This window comes from Oncorhynchus keta, chromosome 34 (assembly GCF_023373465.1).
Source record: "Oncorhynchus keta strain PuntledgeMale-10-30-2019 chromosome 34, Oket_V2, whole genome shotgun sequence".
Taxonomy (NCBI): domain Eukaryota; kingdom Metazoa; phylum Chordata; class Actinopteri; order Salmoniformes; family Salmonidae; genus Oncorhynchus; species Oncorhynchus keta.
The window spans coordinates 64763814-64780309 of record NC_068454.1 but is presented as its reverse complement, the minus strand read 5'-3'; the positions used below and the strand labels follow the sequence as shown (position 1 = coordinate 64780309).

At 42.9% G+C, this 16496-nt stretch overlaps 1 protein-coding gene across 8 annotated transcripts in view; it reads left to right on the top strand.

The window, feature by feature from the left end:
- The first annotated feature begins 561 nt into the window (after positions 1-561).
- The window catches only part of LOC118367549 (tropomyosin alpha-3 chain-like), a 27323-nt gene continuing 11388 nt past the window's right edge, over positions 562-16496 (top strand). Inside the window, exons 1-6 of one of the 8 annotated variants that reach the window (XM_035751138.2) lie at positions 562-822; positions 2042-2167; positions 13686-13819; positions 14339-14456; positions 14622-14692; positions 16127-16202. In XM_035751138.2, coding sequence (XP_035607031.1) covers positions 709-822; positions 2042-2167; positions 13686-13819; positions 14339-14456; positions 14622-14692; positions 16127-16202 — 639 coding nt within the window. In that variant the 5' untranslated portion in view covers positions 562-708. Of the gene's footprint in view, positions 823-2041; positions 2168-6565; positions 7342-13685; positions 13820-14338; positions 14457-14621; positions 14693-15343; positions 15420-16126; positions 16203-16496 lie in introns of those variants that run through there. The other 7 variants (XM_035751137.2, XM_035751136.2, XM_035751135.2 and 4 more) reach the window with 7 other exon arrangements.

The window sequence follows — 16496 nt, the reverse complement described above, 5'->3', positions numbered from 1 at the left end:
ACCTTGACAGTGAATGAATGTCTGTCAGGATTTCCGCTTTGTCAACCAACAGTACATTTTCTCCCCCCTCCACATTGAATGAGCTCACCTTTGAGACCATGTACATTCTATATCAGGGACTGTCCTACTTACGCCATTTGATTCTTGTCCATTTTTTGGTCTCACCTTCCACCGCATTTCTTTAATCTCCATTCCTCCGACTGATTTACAACTTACAATGACTGTGGTTTCTAAACTGGGAGACATTTATTAGTAGTAGTTCATATTTGGGGGTGGACTTTAAGAGGGGATGTTTCATGTCCATAGTAGCAATAACATTGTGTGTGTGTTTGTGTAAGAGAGATAGTTAGAGTGGGAACACATTGTGCATGTGTGTGTCAGAGAGAAAGTGTGTGTGAGCGTTTGAGATAGATTTTGACAGACACACAGAGTTGAATAATAGGTTTAGAGGCCTTGGTCAGTGGAGGAGTCTTAAAATAGGTTGGAGGAGCGACATAGGAGGTGGGAGTTGCCAACCTTTCCATCAAGTATAAAACCACCCCCCGTATGATAATCTGAGTTTGGCCTCTCTCTTTTCACCCATTTCTCTGTCCGTCCATCTCTCTCCCCATCTCCTTCTGGGCTCCAACTCATCCTCCTTGAACCCTTCTCCAGAAAGACATCCAAGTTCATTTCTTTGCCTCGTGAGCCTAACCAAACACCGGCAATATGGAGGCCATCAAGAAGAAGATGCTGATGCTGAAGATGGATAAGGAGACTGCTCTGGAAGCGTCTGACCAGTCCGAGATTGACAAAAAGGCAGCTGAGGATAAGAGCAAGCAGGTGGGGACACCTAGCCTAGCTTAGCCTAGCCTAGTATTCTCAGTATAATTCTAGTTAGTAATTAATTAGGTGATGCTAACTCACACACAGTTGATTAACTTTGCTAACATAAGTAGGCCAACAATTGCTAAGATGCTAACCATACCTTGGTTAGGGGAGGTCAACTGAAGGTTAATCTTGAGGCCTTACAATAGAGCTCAAATTCAAAATTGGTCTGTTAATGCTGAATTGAATAATCATTACCTAGAGAAGGCAAGCAACCTATGCTCACACTAAATGTTATTAGCAATAAATAACATAAAATATGGCATATAACCATATTTATTAACTACGAGTATGTTTTTTGTTTTTACTCAATGATAACAACATTCAGGGAGTTTAAGTCTGAGTTTTGAAGAATGCAAACAAATTATCTTGGTATTTCTACCGAAACATAGAAACAAATATCAAAATTACAAATCCAAGTTTGACAGCCAGGAGCCTTTATAAAGGCCTAAACTTAATTGACATATAGTCACAGGAAAAGACAAATGAAGACATTATATCCGGATCCTAAAGTGATCATCGTGTTCCAGAGAGCTCCATAAAACTATATTAAGACCTTGCATGTGGGTATTCTTCTTGACAGTGACAGCTGTCCTCCTGTTCCCAAGTTGGAATCCAATAGTAGGGTTGGGAACAACGACAAGTACAAGCAATAGTTATACACAGCAGTTCAGGGACGAAGGCTGAGAGCCTGGGGATATTAATACCCACAATGCATTGACACTGTAACCCCTCAACACAGTCATTCGGCTACTCATACTTGTGGATGTTTGGGATCAATTGCTCATCAAAGGCGACCAATCATTATACATAACATTCAAAAATAGTTTTATTCACTAAGTAATGAACCAAAGCTGGAAATATGTGCCATCTAACATGATTATTTGCTCTAATCTCTCCAATGACTTCAATGAATGTACTACAGAAATATGTTTTCGGAAACCTTGAGATGTTGACCTCTATTTCTCACATCTTACTGTGTGTGTTTCCTTCCACTCTATAGCCTGGTCTTCACACATCTTGGCTTGTCTGAGTTTCTTCCCTTTAACCATCCTCTCATACTGTATCTCTCCCTCCCTCTATTGTCCTCACTCTCTCTCCATCTCCTCTCTTTCTGCCTGTTTGTCTCTCTCTTTCCCACTCCTCCCTGTCTGTTGTTCTTTCCCTCCGTCAGCATGACGATGCGTTAATCCAGATGCAGAAGAAGCTGAAGGGGACTGAGGATGAGCTGGACAAATATTCTGAGGCCTTGAAGGATGCCCAGGAGAAGCTGGAGGTTGCAGACAAGAAAGCTGCAGATGTAAGTTCCGTTGGCACACCAAACAGCACACCACACAAACTGCCCTCTCACACCTACACATACAAACAAGGCCTCTCTTCCCATCATATTAGTTTCCACACACACAGGTCAGGCCTGCACCCTTTCTCTACCTTATTTAGATCCCTCTCTTCCTATCTGTCCCTTGATAATGATGAAATGGTTTTGTCAGGGAAGCCGTCCCCTGATATAGCACGTCCACCTGCCATACTAATAGCTTGCCTTCTTATGGCAAAGCCCTGAGAAGGCTCTCCCATGCCAAAATACCATGGGGTTTAAAACAGGAGAGGTCAGAATGGTGGGGGCGGAGGAAAGGGGGGTGGGGGGCCGGGTGTGTGTAAAGGCCATGTCTACACAGACACTGTCATGGGGCGCGATCGTAAATTCACTCCAAATAACTGATGAATTTATGAACGCCCAACACCTGTTCAATGTGGCCGGTGTCAGTAAACATCGGCAAAAAACTTAATTGGGGCGGCAGCGTAGCCTAGTGGTTAGAGCGTTGGACTAGTAACTGCAAGGTTGTGAGTTCAAACCCCCGAGCTGACAAGGTACAAATCTGTCGTTCTGCCCCTGAACAGGCAGTTAACCCGCTGTTCCCAGGCCATCATTGAAAATAAGAATGTGTTCTTAACTGACTTGCCTGGTTAAATAAAGGTAAAATAAAATAAAATTGTTGCCAGCAGCACATGTTACAGTCAGCAACTATCTTGATAATAGCCAAACCAGTTCTGCTAGTGCGAGTAAAATGGTCAGAGTGAGGTGTTCTCTCATTTATGTCTGGAAGTAGCTAGCAAGCTAGCTAACTTTGGCCCAGTTAGCTTGGGTGCTTGAATGCCGTTGTGAGGTCAGAACGCTCAGATCAACCCTACTCTTTGACCAGAGATAACAGACAATCTGACAACGCTCTGAATTTATGGATGCCCAGAGCGCACTCTGAGCACTCTTAGGCACTCCAGAGTGAATTTACGAATGCACCCATAGAGACAATGCTGTCAAACCTCCCTGCTGGTAAATACCATGTAGTAGATATGCCCTGAAAAAGAAAAGCACTAAGAGAACTTGAGAGGAGCCAGAATCCTCAGTGAGGATAAAGATAACACAACATCTATGCCCTGGCTCGTGTGGCATCTCACACAATCTAATGGCATAATGTCATGACTTGTGGTCTCAGTTGCCAGGACAGAATATCCCTTCAATCTTTAGTTAGTTTCGAGGGACAGAGTCACAACAAGACATTAGTGAGGCAGGAGACATTCACAGCCAGGTGGAGAGATCTACACGTACTGTGGGGGCTATTACAAACCCTGAAGTGTGGCATTCTGTAACCACACAACACAAAGCAAAATGGCCATCCAGGGTCAGCCATAAAATATATACTGCTCCTCCTCCTCCCCCACCAACCGGCAAGCACCACCCCCTGCAGTGGCATTTCAGTGCAAAGCCTCTCGGCATCCAAGAGGGGGTGAAATTGATTTAGACAGGGTGTCACTCTGCATAGCCAGCTGGCTACAAGACCCCCTTCCCCTCTGCTCTGCACCCAATGGGGGATTAGTGCTAATAGTGTCGCCATGTCACTGCTGTTATTACTCCTGTCATCATTGTGTTCCCGGTGACTAGGGAGAGTGTAGTGGGAACGATTAATAACGTTACACCTTCAAACTACTCGGTTTCAAATGTCATTGACACTCCCAGACTGCTGTAATCCACTGTGGAGTCGTGGGGTGTCCACTGCTCCTTTATTTAGGATTAGGGACGCGTTTTAAACGATTGGCTTGCTCTTTGTTGAGATAATCTTTCCTGGAACGTTGTATTGGGAGATGTGTGGGTGGCACACATTACTTACTCTTCTAATGGAGCTGCTAGTGTTTCCTGACCCTTCATTAAATGACAAGATACATAAGAAACAGGGAAAAGATCAACTGCAGTCTTTTTAACGTTGCACTGTCTGCTTAGAGTTACAAAGGTAGATCAGAAGAACTCATCCAGTATCCAATTATCATTTGACTATTTCATTGATTTAAATCATAACTTACATTTAAAATAAAATGCAACGCCACTCGTGATTCATATGTCCCCCAAAAAACTGAACCAGTACCTGGGCTTGATGAGATGATGAATATGACAAGATGTCCTCTGACGCCCAGGATCCTTTAATTCAAAGTCACATTAACTCGCTCCGCAAACTTTATAATGTCAAAATATGTTCAGTACTCACCAAAATATGGAGTTTTGCAGAGCAACTATCGTCATTAGCAATGAGTGATTTTATTGCAGGTGCCGAAGATTGATTTGGCACACGCGAACTTGGTAAAAAACAATAGATACTTTTTATTCAGACCTTTTTCGGAAGCACATACCGTGCGTTACGCCAGAAATTACGATAGTTGCTCTCCAACTAGTTGTATTTTGACATTATAACGTTTGAAACGCTTGTTAATGGGACTTTGAATTTTAGGATCCTGGGCGAGAGGAGATATAATCTCCTCAAACCCAGGTACTGGTTCAGCCAAATACTGGCTAGTATGTGTAATCATGGGAATATCTAGTGCCATTCTCAAATCCACATACAACTTCACATTTGTTCATGTCAATGCACATTTCTGGATATATGGGGCGAAAAGAGTAGTAATACTCCATTTAAGCCATCTCACATCTATTGAATACCAGGGAATGAATCTTTACATACACTAAAACCATAACGTACAACATTTATATCCTTTAAGATGTGTCACCTGAGCATGGGCTAAAAGTAGGGGTCTCAAACCAACACATTTCACAATTAGCCAGAGCATTACACGGCAGTATGCATCTTCTTTATGCTAAATAAAACCACTCACTGCCTTCCAGTCCAGATAATGGCCTGGCCAGCTGGCATATGCAGCTTGGACAGATGGCCCTGTGAGCTGAGGGCAGCCAGCCAAAAGTGCCTGGAAGAGTTGGGCCATGACAATACACTGCAGACAGGACCTAGACCTATGGTGACAAAAGTAAATCCTGAAGAGTAAAGATATTGCTTCAGATGAACCGTATGACCCACTGGCCACATTGGTCGAATCAACGTTGTTTCCATGTAATTTCAATGAAAGTACGTTCAACCAACGTGCAATAGATAGATGTTGAATTGATGTCTGTGCCGTATGTGGTTATAGCCTGGTCTCATAGACTAGACGTAACATACTAAATTAAATCCAAGACACTCAAAATTAGTATGATATGTTACATTTGGTATGTTTACATAAGACAGATGGCTGCTTAAGGCAAAAACGAAATTAAGGTGGTTGTGAGATCAAATCTCATCACAGACAACTTTATAATTTTAGATAATTAGCAACTTTTCAACTACTTACTACTTTTGACCTACTTTTCAACTACTTAGCATTTTAGCTAACTCTTCCCCTAACCTTACCCCTTTTAGCTAACCCTTCCCCTAACCTTAACACCTTTAGCTCATCCTTCCCCTACCCTTTACCCTTTAAACTAACTCCTAAACTTAACCCTAACCAGTAGCCTAGCTAACATTAGCCAGCTACCTAACATTAGCCACCTAGCTAGACTTTGTAACATATCATATGTTTTCATAACATAGTGTAACGACCCTGGGTTTATAAGCGAGGAAATAGACTCTGCCGCACGAGCATGCTTTTGCGGCACAGTCGATAGCGCGCCGGACCTCGGACTCGAAGGTCGAGGGTTCGAGACCTGCTCCCTGCCTGTTTCATTACACTGGTGTTAGAAGTGGTCGGACCTTGCATCCACGACCGTGCGCGTGCTTGGCTGGTGAGCGCGTTCCTGTAAGACGTAGAGTCGCAAGCAAGCGCGAGGACGCACTCTTTGAAAGGAGGGAGTAGTGTAACGACCCTGGGTTTATAAGCGCGGATATCGACTCTGCTGCACGAGCATCCTTTAGAGCATGCGGCACAGTTAATAGCGCGCCGGACCTCGGGCTCGAAGGTCGAGGGTTTGAGACCTGCTCCTTGCTGTTTCATTACAATATTGTACTTTCTGAAAATTCACAACATATTGTATGTTTTGCAAATTCGTAACATATTTTACATGTTGCTAATTCGTAACATATAATACAAATTGTAATTCATAACATATCATACGAAATGGGTGACAGGATATCCATAAATTGATACATACCATATGGAATTTAACATTTCATATTAAATGGAGTGTCTCTGATTTACGTGCATAATTATACGAAATGTTCTGAGACCAGGTTGAGTTACTAGCTAGCTCTAAATATGACAATTTGTGTTTACTGTTTCATTGTCTTTGCGTTGGAGAACTTTAATTAATTATCATTTGGTTAAATGTCAAAATTATCCAGGTGGCGGGAATATATAAGGCGTCAGTTCCCCTTTGACAGGGTGGAGTAGACCGGAAGCGTGCTGTCTGCTGAAATAAGGAAGAGAACGAGGCAACTGAGCAGTGGAGGGAGAGAGTAACCGTCTTGTTTTGCAGAACTTTCCTCCAAATTCTTAGCAATTTGCTTATTCATCTTCAATAGACAACTGGAACCATCACCCATACATTTTGCTTAAAAGGAAAATCCTACTTGTATTCATCTTGTTGGAACTGCCTTTCGAACCTATAGCATTTACTTTAGCCGCTAGCTAGCTAACGACGCTGTCTCACTGTCCATTGACACATCGAGGTGAAAACTTTGATTTACAATTTTAGGCTAGTCTATGATTCATTCGGCATAGTTATCAATCGAACTACTTGACGTTGTTATGTACATTACATTTGTCTGCCGGTAAGAATTAATTTAGACTAAGCTGACAACAGTGTTGAGTAACGTTAGATTGAAAGAAACGAAGCTCTGTTCTAATTTCCAGTTTGGACTCGTTGGCGGGGCGTTGGTTTGTCTGTTCGGGAAAACATCGCATCGGGAACGACGTTTGCCAGCTTGCAACCAATCCAACTGGAACGACTAACGTTAGCATCCTGCACGAGCTAGTTATTAGAAACGCGTTTTCAATCTTTGCAAGTTAGCTAACAAATTAAGTCGACTGAAGAAAATGGCCAATAGCATCGAGGCAGTGAAGCGAAAAATTAAAGTTTTGCAGCAACAGGCGGATGAAGCCGAGGAAAGAGCTGAGACTTTGCAAAGACAGGTTGAAGAGGAGAAGCGGTCAAGGGAACAGGTAACGTTGCAATAACATTCCGGCATCTGCCAACGTTAGGCTTTGACTTATCCAGGTGCAAGTTACAGGTCTTGGATGCATTGATTTGTTACGCTATGGCAACTTTCCAGTAGAGTTTGAACTGAACCCCCTACCCTAGTCAGTTGGCTGGGTGGCTACGGTTAGCACCTATTGTCGGTTTCTTCCGCTGGCTCAGTCCAATAGCCTCATATTGGAGCTGAAAAAGGTTTGACAAATTCGTGCTAAATCAGATACCCAGCTACCTGGAGATGGGCGTCCTCAGATAGATAAGACATCATGGATATAACCAGTTTTAGCCATTGTCATTTTAAAGTAGTCAATTGGGTGGGGATTACTATGGATTGGGAGCAATCAACCAATGATCAGCACATTGTATTCAAATTGGGTGTGATGGTTTGAAGATATAACAGCCATCAAGAGGCCACAATAAATGATTGAGACACTATTTGGTTCAGGACTCCAGCACTACAGGTGGTGGTAAACCACCAATGTTGGCTTTCCAATTGTTTTTAAACACAAGAAGAAAAGTGACTACTTTTTAAAATGGATATCTGTAACCGATGTGAAATGGCTAGCTAGTTAGTGGGGTGCGCGCTAGAGTTTCAATCGGTGACGTCACTCGCTCAGATACCTTGTTGTTGTTCCCCTTCCTCTGCAAGGGACGTGGCTTTTGTGGAGCGACTGGTAACGATGCTTCGAGGGTGGCTGTTGTTGATGTGTGCAGAGGTTCCCTGGTTTGAGCCCAGTTAAGGGTGAGGAGAGGGACAGAAGCTATCCTGTTACATTGGTGCCGTGACCTGGACCACTGGTTGCTGCGGAAAATGAGGTCAAAAGGGGTTGAGCGTAACGGATGTGGATTCGAGTCCAGGTAGGGACGAGGAGAGGGACAGAAGCTATACTGTTACATATGGTTTCAATAGATTACATGTAAAAAAAAGTTTTTATTTTAAACATATTGAACCTTTATTTATCTAGACAAGTCAGTTAAGAACAAATTCTTATTTACAATTATGACATATCGGGGAACAGTGGTTAACTGCCTTGTTCAGGGGCAGAACTGCAGACTTGTACCTCGTCAGCTCAGGGATTCGAACCTGCAACCTTTCAGTTACTGGCCTGATGCTCGAACCACTTCGCTGACCACTTTACGAACGACATGCGTCTCGTTGGGGCAGAAGTTAGCTTGTTGTTGTTCTGGATGGCCAAATTGCTGACAAGAATGACAAACTGCCATGTGGGGAATCGTAAGTGGCTTGTTTCATGTTCTTGATACCATGTCTTGTTTTGAGGTGTTCATGTCAATGCTAATATGTCTGAAATTAGCTAGCTAACCAAAAATCTATAACGATGTATTTGAGACAAGTTCTCATTGTGCACATGTATTTGTTTTCAAAAATCATTGGAGACCAAATATAGCTTACATGTTGTCAACAATCTAAGCCAACCCAGTCTCTCTTGTCCCATAGTCGTGCATTTTTGTTGGTAAACAACCAACCTGTCTATGGCGCAGCCCATGCTGTTGCAGACACTATAATGGCACAGATACAAAGATGGGTCCTCGATCCATCTCTATGGGCGTCCTGCATTTCCAATTATCTTAAGAATAATTGTACCCAAAGGTCTTTGCGTCTTTCATTGATTTGGTGTTTTATTTGTGCAATGCTAATTCCAAGATGAAAGTTGGTCAAATGCTTTGAATAGTTTGTATTTCAGTTGTCCCTGCATTTCCCCACTCACTAGAATTTCAAATGCTTGGCCCTCAACAACTTGCCAAATTCCTCTAAGCTCACTAGTAGCTAGTGATGTAAGCGCCTGGGTTGCCACACAGTGCAACATTTATTGTGGTTTTATGGCACACTACTTTGGCCCAGGCCCCAGTTGTAATTCTATGGTGTAATTCTGTGGTTAAATTCGAGGGTAACTTGGTCAAACGCAGATGATAAAAAGCCGTATGGTTTTCTCCTTTCATCTCATGATAAAACTCTTACAAGACATGAATGCTGTCACTGATATGCGCTCAGCGTCTTTTTCAAGGTGGTACACAAGTGCTACTGTTATTTGGAGCAAAACAAATGCAACACAATAATTGGATATATATGGCCATTCCATAGCATTTGACTGCAATAAATAGCCTACACAGTGGACAGTCAGTTTTTTTAAATGAGGGTCTCTTGGTCAACAGTTACACTCTAGCACAGAGGCCTGCTTTGGAAGCGGGTGAGACAGAACGCAAGGCTCCCGTGGAGTCATTCTACTATTGTGCACAGGAAGTGTGGTTGCCAACTGATTGTGATGGGGCTTTTTTTGTCAGAGGAAATGACAACTAAAATTGTGTGTGTTACCTAAGTGGATGACAACCTGACAATGAATGTTTGGCCCTTTTCCCACAGAATAAATCAGGCCTAGTCTGAAGGAGTTGTAATCATTCCACCTGTCTGACTCAGCCTTCTGGAAGTCTACAGTATTCAGAAATGCTACTACTCTATTACATAAGCTCATCTGAAGACTCAGATCATGTTGCATCTTTGTCATAAGGTGTGTACAAACACTAAACACCACCAAGCTAACGAGAGACGCCTCATTCTCAAGTCTAGAGCTGAAGTGTTTCTGCGCTACAGTGTTCTCCATAGAGGAATTTGAAGATGCATACACATGCTCCTCAATTCCAATAGTCTAGAATGGTTTATTAATTAGAGGTCGATTAAATTAGGACCGATTGTTATGATAACCTGAAATCAGCCTTTGGATGCCGATTACATTGCAATCCACAAGGAGACTGCGTGGCAGGCTGATCAGCCGTTATGTGAGTTTTGGCATAAAAAGGACCTTGTGGCTGCAAGGATCCAAGGTAAGTTGCTAACTAGCATTAAACTTATCTTGTAAAAAAATATAAATCTTCATAGTCACTAGTTAACTACACATGGTTGATGATATTACTAGGCTAACTAGCTTGTTCTGCATTGCATATAATTCATTAATTTATCGAATCACAGCCTACTTCGCCAAATGGGTGATTTAACTAAATCAGTCGCAAAAAAAGCACAATCGTTGCACAAATGTACCTAACCAACTACATCAATGCCTTTCTTAACCTCTTGCTCCTACCTGGCACGCAGGCGTCCCATCTAGAGCTCTGGAAATGCAAATGCGCTATGCTAAATGCTAATAGTATTAGTTAAAACTCAAATGTTCATTAAAATACACATGCAGGGTATTGAATTAAAGCTACACTCGTTGTGAATCTGGGCAACAAGTCAGATTTTTAAAATGCTTTTCGGCGAAAGCATGAGAAGCTATTATCTGATTGCATGTAACACCCCAAAATACCTGCAGGGGACGTAAACAAAATAATTAGCATAGTCGTCGCTACACAAACCGCACAAATAAAATATAAAACATTCATTACCTTTGACCATCTTCTTTGTTGGCACTCCTAGATGTCCCATAATCACTATTGGGTCTTTTTTTCGATTAAATCGGTCCATATATAGCCTAGATATCGATCTATGAAGACTGTGATAAACGGAAAAAAATAGCGTTTCATAACGTAACGTCATTTTTAAAATTCAAAAAGTCTACGATAAACTTTCACAAAACACTTCGAAATACTTTTGTAATGCAACTTTAGGTATTAGTACACGTTAATAAGCGATAAAATTCATCAGGAGGCGATGTCAATTCTATAGGTGTCTGTTTCGAAAAAATGTCTTGGAGAGAGCTCGACCAAAACTTTCGGTCGGAGACCGGAGGGAATCGATTCCCTTGATTCGGTTAGACCAAGAATCAAATGACAAGACTCTAGACAACGTGTGGAAGCTGTAGGCACTGCAACCTCGGCCTCATTTAATTCTGTTCACTTTGAACAATTCCTTGAAGTCGCGGATGGATATTTATTTCCATTTTCAGTGATCAGATATTCCTGCACTTTTCGATGAAACGCACGTTCTGTTATAGTCACAGCCGTGATTTAACCAGTTTTATAAACGTCTGAGTGTTTTCTATCCACACATACTAATCATATGCATATACTATATTCCTGGCCTGAGTAGCAGGGCGCTGAAATGTTGCGCGATTTTTAACAGAATGTTCGAAAAAGTAGAGGGTCGACTTAACAGGTTAAAATCAATACACAAGTCTATTTTTTTAAACCTGCATATGTAATCAAAATAAATTAATGTCAGCAGCCAATATTAACTAAGGAAAATGTCACTTATCTTGCGATCAGTTCCAGCAGCGTCGGGGTATATGCAGCAGTTTGGGCCGCCTGGCTCGTTGCGAACTATGTGAAGTCCATTTCTTCCTAACAAAGACCGTAATTAATTTGCCGGAACTTTACATAATTATGACATGACGTTGAAGGTTGTGCAATGTAACAGCAATATTTAGACTTGGGTTGCCACCCGTTCGATAATATACGGAACGGCTCACTGGAAGAATAACCGTTTTGTTTTCAAGATGATAGTTTCTGGATTTGACCATATTAATGACCAAAGGCTTGTATTTCTGTGTGTTTATTATAATTAAGTATATGATTTGATAGAGCAGTCTGACTGGTGGTAGGCAGCAGCAGGCTCGTAAGCATTCATTCAAACAGCACTTTCCTGCGTTTGCCAGCAGCTCTTAGCAATGCTTGAAGCACAGTGCTGTTTGACTTCAAGCCTATCAACTCCTGAGATAAGGCTAGCAATACTAAAGTGCCTATAAGAACATCCAATAGTCAAAGGTCTATGAAATCCAAACTGTGTGGAGAGAAATAGTCCTATGACTACAACCTAAAACTTCTTAACTGGGAATATTGAAGACTCTTCTTAAAAGGAACCACCAAGCTTTTTTACATGGCACATATTGCACTTTTACTTTCTTCTCCAACACTGCTTTTACATTATTAAAAACAAATTGAACATGTTTCATTATTTATTTGAGACTAAGTTGATTTTATGTATCAACTTAAAATAAGTGTTCATTATTCATTCAGGATTGTTGTAATTGTTATTATTACAAATCTATACCGGGATCAACTTTTTTGGTCCTCCAATAATCGGTATCGGCGTTGAAAAATCATAATCGGTCGACCTCTAATATTAATTCAGACATCCACCACCATGGCTGCAAAATACCACCTCCAGAATGTGCTTGGTCAGACAGGAAGTAGATAACTAATAGCACTCTTTTCATTTAGTGGCCGAGGAATATTTCAAGGATCCGGAGGGGCCAGGGCTGTTGAGGGGGTGCCGATTTGCATATCTCTATGGCGCTGGCCTACGTTGGTGAGAGGGCCATTCTTTGTAAAGTCTGTCAAACACTTGCATGCCAGTGCCATGGCAACCAGGGTTTGTCTGTGCCCCGAAGTCGTTCTTTCATGCAGCCACAGCAGGTTGTGTTTGTGTGTAGTAGGGGTAGTTAATCAAGTGTTGCTGTATACATTTCTACATCTGAAAGGTGCTGTCATTGCTTATGCACCCCTTCTGTTTTTAGTTTGGTGTTCTATGTGTCTCAATATGGCCATCATGCTAGTGTCTCCTGGGCAGTATTTGAAAACATAGTGGCAGCAGCATACAATTTAGCAACTGACCATGGAGGTATTACAAGTAAGACAGTCCTAATCCTCAATGTGCTTTGCAGTATATGCTGAGCTGTGTCAGTGTTGGCCCCCTTCTGGTCCATCTTCTGATCTGCTCATCTGGTTATCTAAGGCTTAATACGCCTCCTATCCTTCTCTCACTGCTCTTTGTCTTCTGCTTTCTCTGACACTGCATTATTCCTCTGCTCCAAGGCATGGAGAGAGAACAGCCAGGATACTCTCTACAAGGCACTAAAACATTTATTCACTAAGTGCTTTAACCTCCCCCTCATCCGTCTCAGTGCATTCTCTCTCTTCCTTGCTTTTCCATACCCGACCCACCCAGGGTAGGCAGCACAGTCATCTAGGCTGGTGTGTCCAATTAGTGTGATTCGTGGCGACATCAATTGGGGAGAGATTTGCTGTGTGCATTAGTGTATCCAACTCTTATGGTGATGAAATGTGATGGGTTGGTGTCCATTACAAAGACTGAGAGCACACTCCCACTTTCCCAGCTCTGTTCCAGTTCAGTGGAGAGTGCTGCTTCTCTCTCACCCATGCATACAGGCTGAGGGAGAGGTGTGTCCTTTAACAGGCCTGTGTGTGTGAGTATAACTGCTGGTTGTTATGTCATAGTAACTCTCACTTTACCCGTGTTGTGGGATTGTAGGCTACTTCACTCTGTAATCCTTCTCTATATCAAAGGTTGAGGTGGTGTGCTTATGGTGTACATTACTTCTCAATAACTTCTGTCCCCATCCAGGCTGAGGCTGAGGTGGCCTCTCTGAACAGGCGTATCCAGCTGGTTGAGGAGGAGTTGGACAGGGCCCAGGAGAGACTGGCCACCGCTCTGCAGAAACTAGAGGAAGCAGAGAAAGCTGCAGATGAGAGCGAGAGGTGTGTTTTTTTTGAAAGGGTGAAGGTGGGGCGGTGTTCAGTCCTCACCGGGTCAACTCACTTCCTCTGATGCCACTTCCTGTTTCTCTAAGCGGGAGACTTTTGACTTCCTGTCAGGGTTTTAAAGCAGATGGGATGTGGGAGAAGGTCATTGGTGGATGTGAGCTGGAAGTAGCCTATTTGAGGGTGTACCCTGTGGGTAATGAACAGGTTTGTGTATATAGGCTAGGACTCTCTCTCTCACACACACACACACTGCCCCCTGACCTCCTTGTATCAGTGCCCCTCCGATCTGGCCTGCATTATAAGGTCCTGATACCACATATCAGCAGAGAATAAGAGCTGTAGAGTGAGTTTGCCACCAGACTATACAGAGATATCAGCTTACGGTTTCTTTCCTACTGAATTTCCTGTTTAGAAAGCTACGGCCTGCAATACACTGTAATGTGGTTATTAAGGCCTGAACACTTTTTTTGACACTCATGCCTGTCTTTCTCTCTCTACCTCTCTTTTTATCAGGGGTATGAAGGTGATTGAGAACAGGGCCTCCAAGGATGAGGAGAAGATGGAGATGCAGGAGATCCAGCTGAAGGAGGCCAAGCACATTGCTGAGGAGGCTGACCGCAAGTATGAGGAGGTGAGCTCATCAGACCCCCCCCCCCCAAACACACACATCACACATCTAGGACAAGGCTCTGATGTGGCTTCTTGGACCGTGCATCACCACTTCTTTCGTTCTCTCATTCTCTTGCTCTTTTCAAATGTTTTACTTCCTTTGCTCTCTGCCTCTCTACCCCTACAGGTGGCTCGTAAGCTGGTGATCATTGAGGGTGATCTGGAGCGTACAGAGGAGAGGGCGGAGCTGGCCGAGGGGTGAGTCGCTTTCTCACATTGATTTTATATATATCAGTGTACCTCTCACCTACAGTCATACACTGCATCTGCTTAAGCTTGTAGCAGAACACACACCCACCAGTTCCCTCACTCTTACACTACAGAAGTAAGTTTAAAGCCACAGTGGGTTTCAGCGATATGTTTGCATGGCGTTACTTAACTGGCCCAACATGGTTTTGCCTGACTGCATGACGCATTCACTCTAGTTACTTTAGTAGGAACTGCACATCCACTTTTATGTTACTTTTACATGTTCTGAAGATTTGTTGTTACCTAACAGTGAACTGGAGGTGCTTATGTTTATCTGCTGCATTCACTATGCAACAGAACGATTCTGTTACTTTTGTAATTACCTGTAGTATAATGTATTCAAATGTCTGCTAGCACTACACTAACACGTTATCATTAGCATAAAAGTGGGAATACCTTAACAGTACCATGACGATATCCAATCTGTCCTCTCCCGGTGTGTGTGTGCGTGCATGTGTCGTGGGTTTACCATACCGACATGTCCCTTTGTCGGTTACCATCTTCTCTTTCCCTCTATCTTTTTCTGTCCATTTTCTCTCATTCTTTCGCTCTTTCTGCATGCGCTTCTGCGTCATGTGACCCACCCCCACTCACTAACAGCAATGCCCGGAGGTTGGAGGAGCAGCTGAGGGGTTTCGACCAATCACTGAAGAGCCTGCAGGCCTCTGAGGACAAGGTACTTTCTCCCTGTTCTTACCAACTACAGGACAGAATGGTGCCTTATGGGGACCCTCGACGGGTCTGATTAGACATCCATAACCACGACCCTCTGAACCTGGTTTGTGAGAACCAGGAATGCTCACAGGGATTTTCAGTCCTCCTACCCTCGCTAACATAAATTCCTGCGTTCATCTGGCTGCATGACTGACCGCTGTAATTGTATAGCTGCTGCCTCCGCGATCCTTTCCCCTTCTCGTGTGTGCTCATTTTCACTTCTCAAACTCTCAGCATATCATCCGCATGAATTTATCCAGCTTTACCGAGACCTACAGGCGGTCCATATTCCAAGTTTACTAAGAGTATTTGACCACAAACATTTTCCCTTGGTTTATCAGGGATTTGTATGATAAGTCTATGCTTTGTATTGTTGGGATATTATTTAGTTTGTAGCAGAATGGCCATGCTCTGGGTCCCATTCCTCCGAGGTTAAAGTTCATGCCTTTCTCTCCTTGTTTTTCTCTTTGTAAATCTGTCTCTCTACCCCCACCCTCTAATTCCCCTGTTCATTGTCACGTCTTTTCTTTACCCCCCACCGTATCCATTGACCTTTGTCCTCATTTTCCTCACGCCCTCTCCTACCCACCTTCTTCCTCATCCCCCTATTCCTACACCCTGTTAAAACCCCAACCCCAAATGAACCGCAAAAAAAACGAAATACTGCAGCAAATGCGCCGAGTTGGAGGAGGAGCTGAAAAATGTCAGCAATAACTTAAAGTCCCTGGAAGCCCAAGCTGAGAAGGTAGGAGGGAGGGAGGGAAAACCCCTGCATGTTGTTTGGAACTGAACGTAACTGCACCCAGGCCAGTCCTGGAGACAACTACAGGTCCATTGACCACCTAAAACCCTCCAAAGCCTTATTGAACTGAAATGAGGGGAATGGAAAATGAGTGTTGCTGGTGAATGTCTTTAACTACAATATGATGACCATAACCCTGGATGTTGTGCATAACCTGAATTTGAAATGTTTGGTTTCCTTTGAGAAGGGATAAGTATTCTCTAATGTTTTAATAAGCATGTGTACTGGTATATGCTA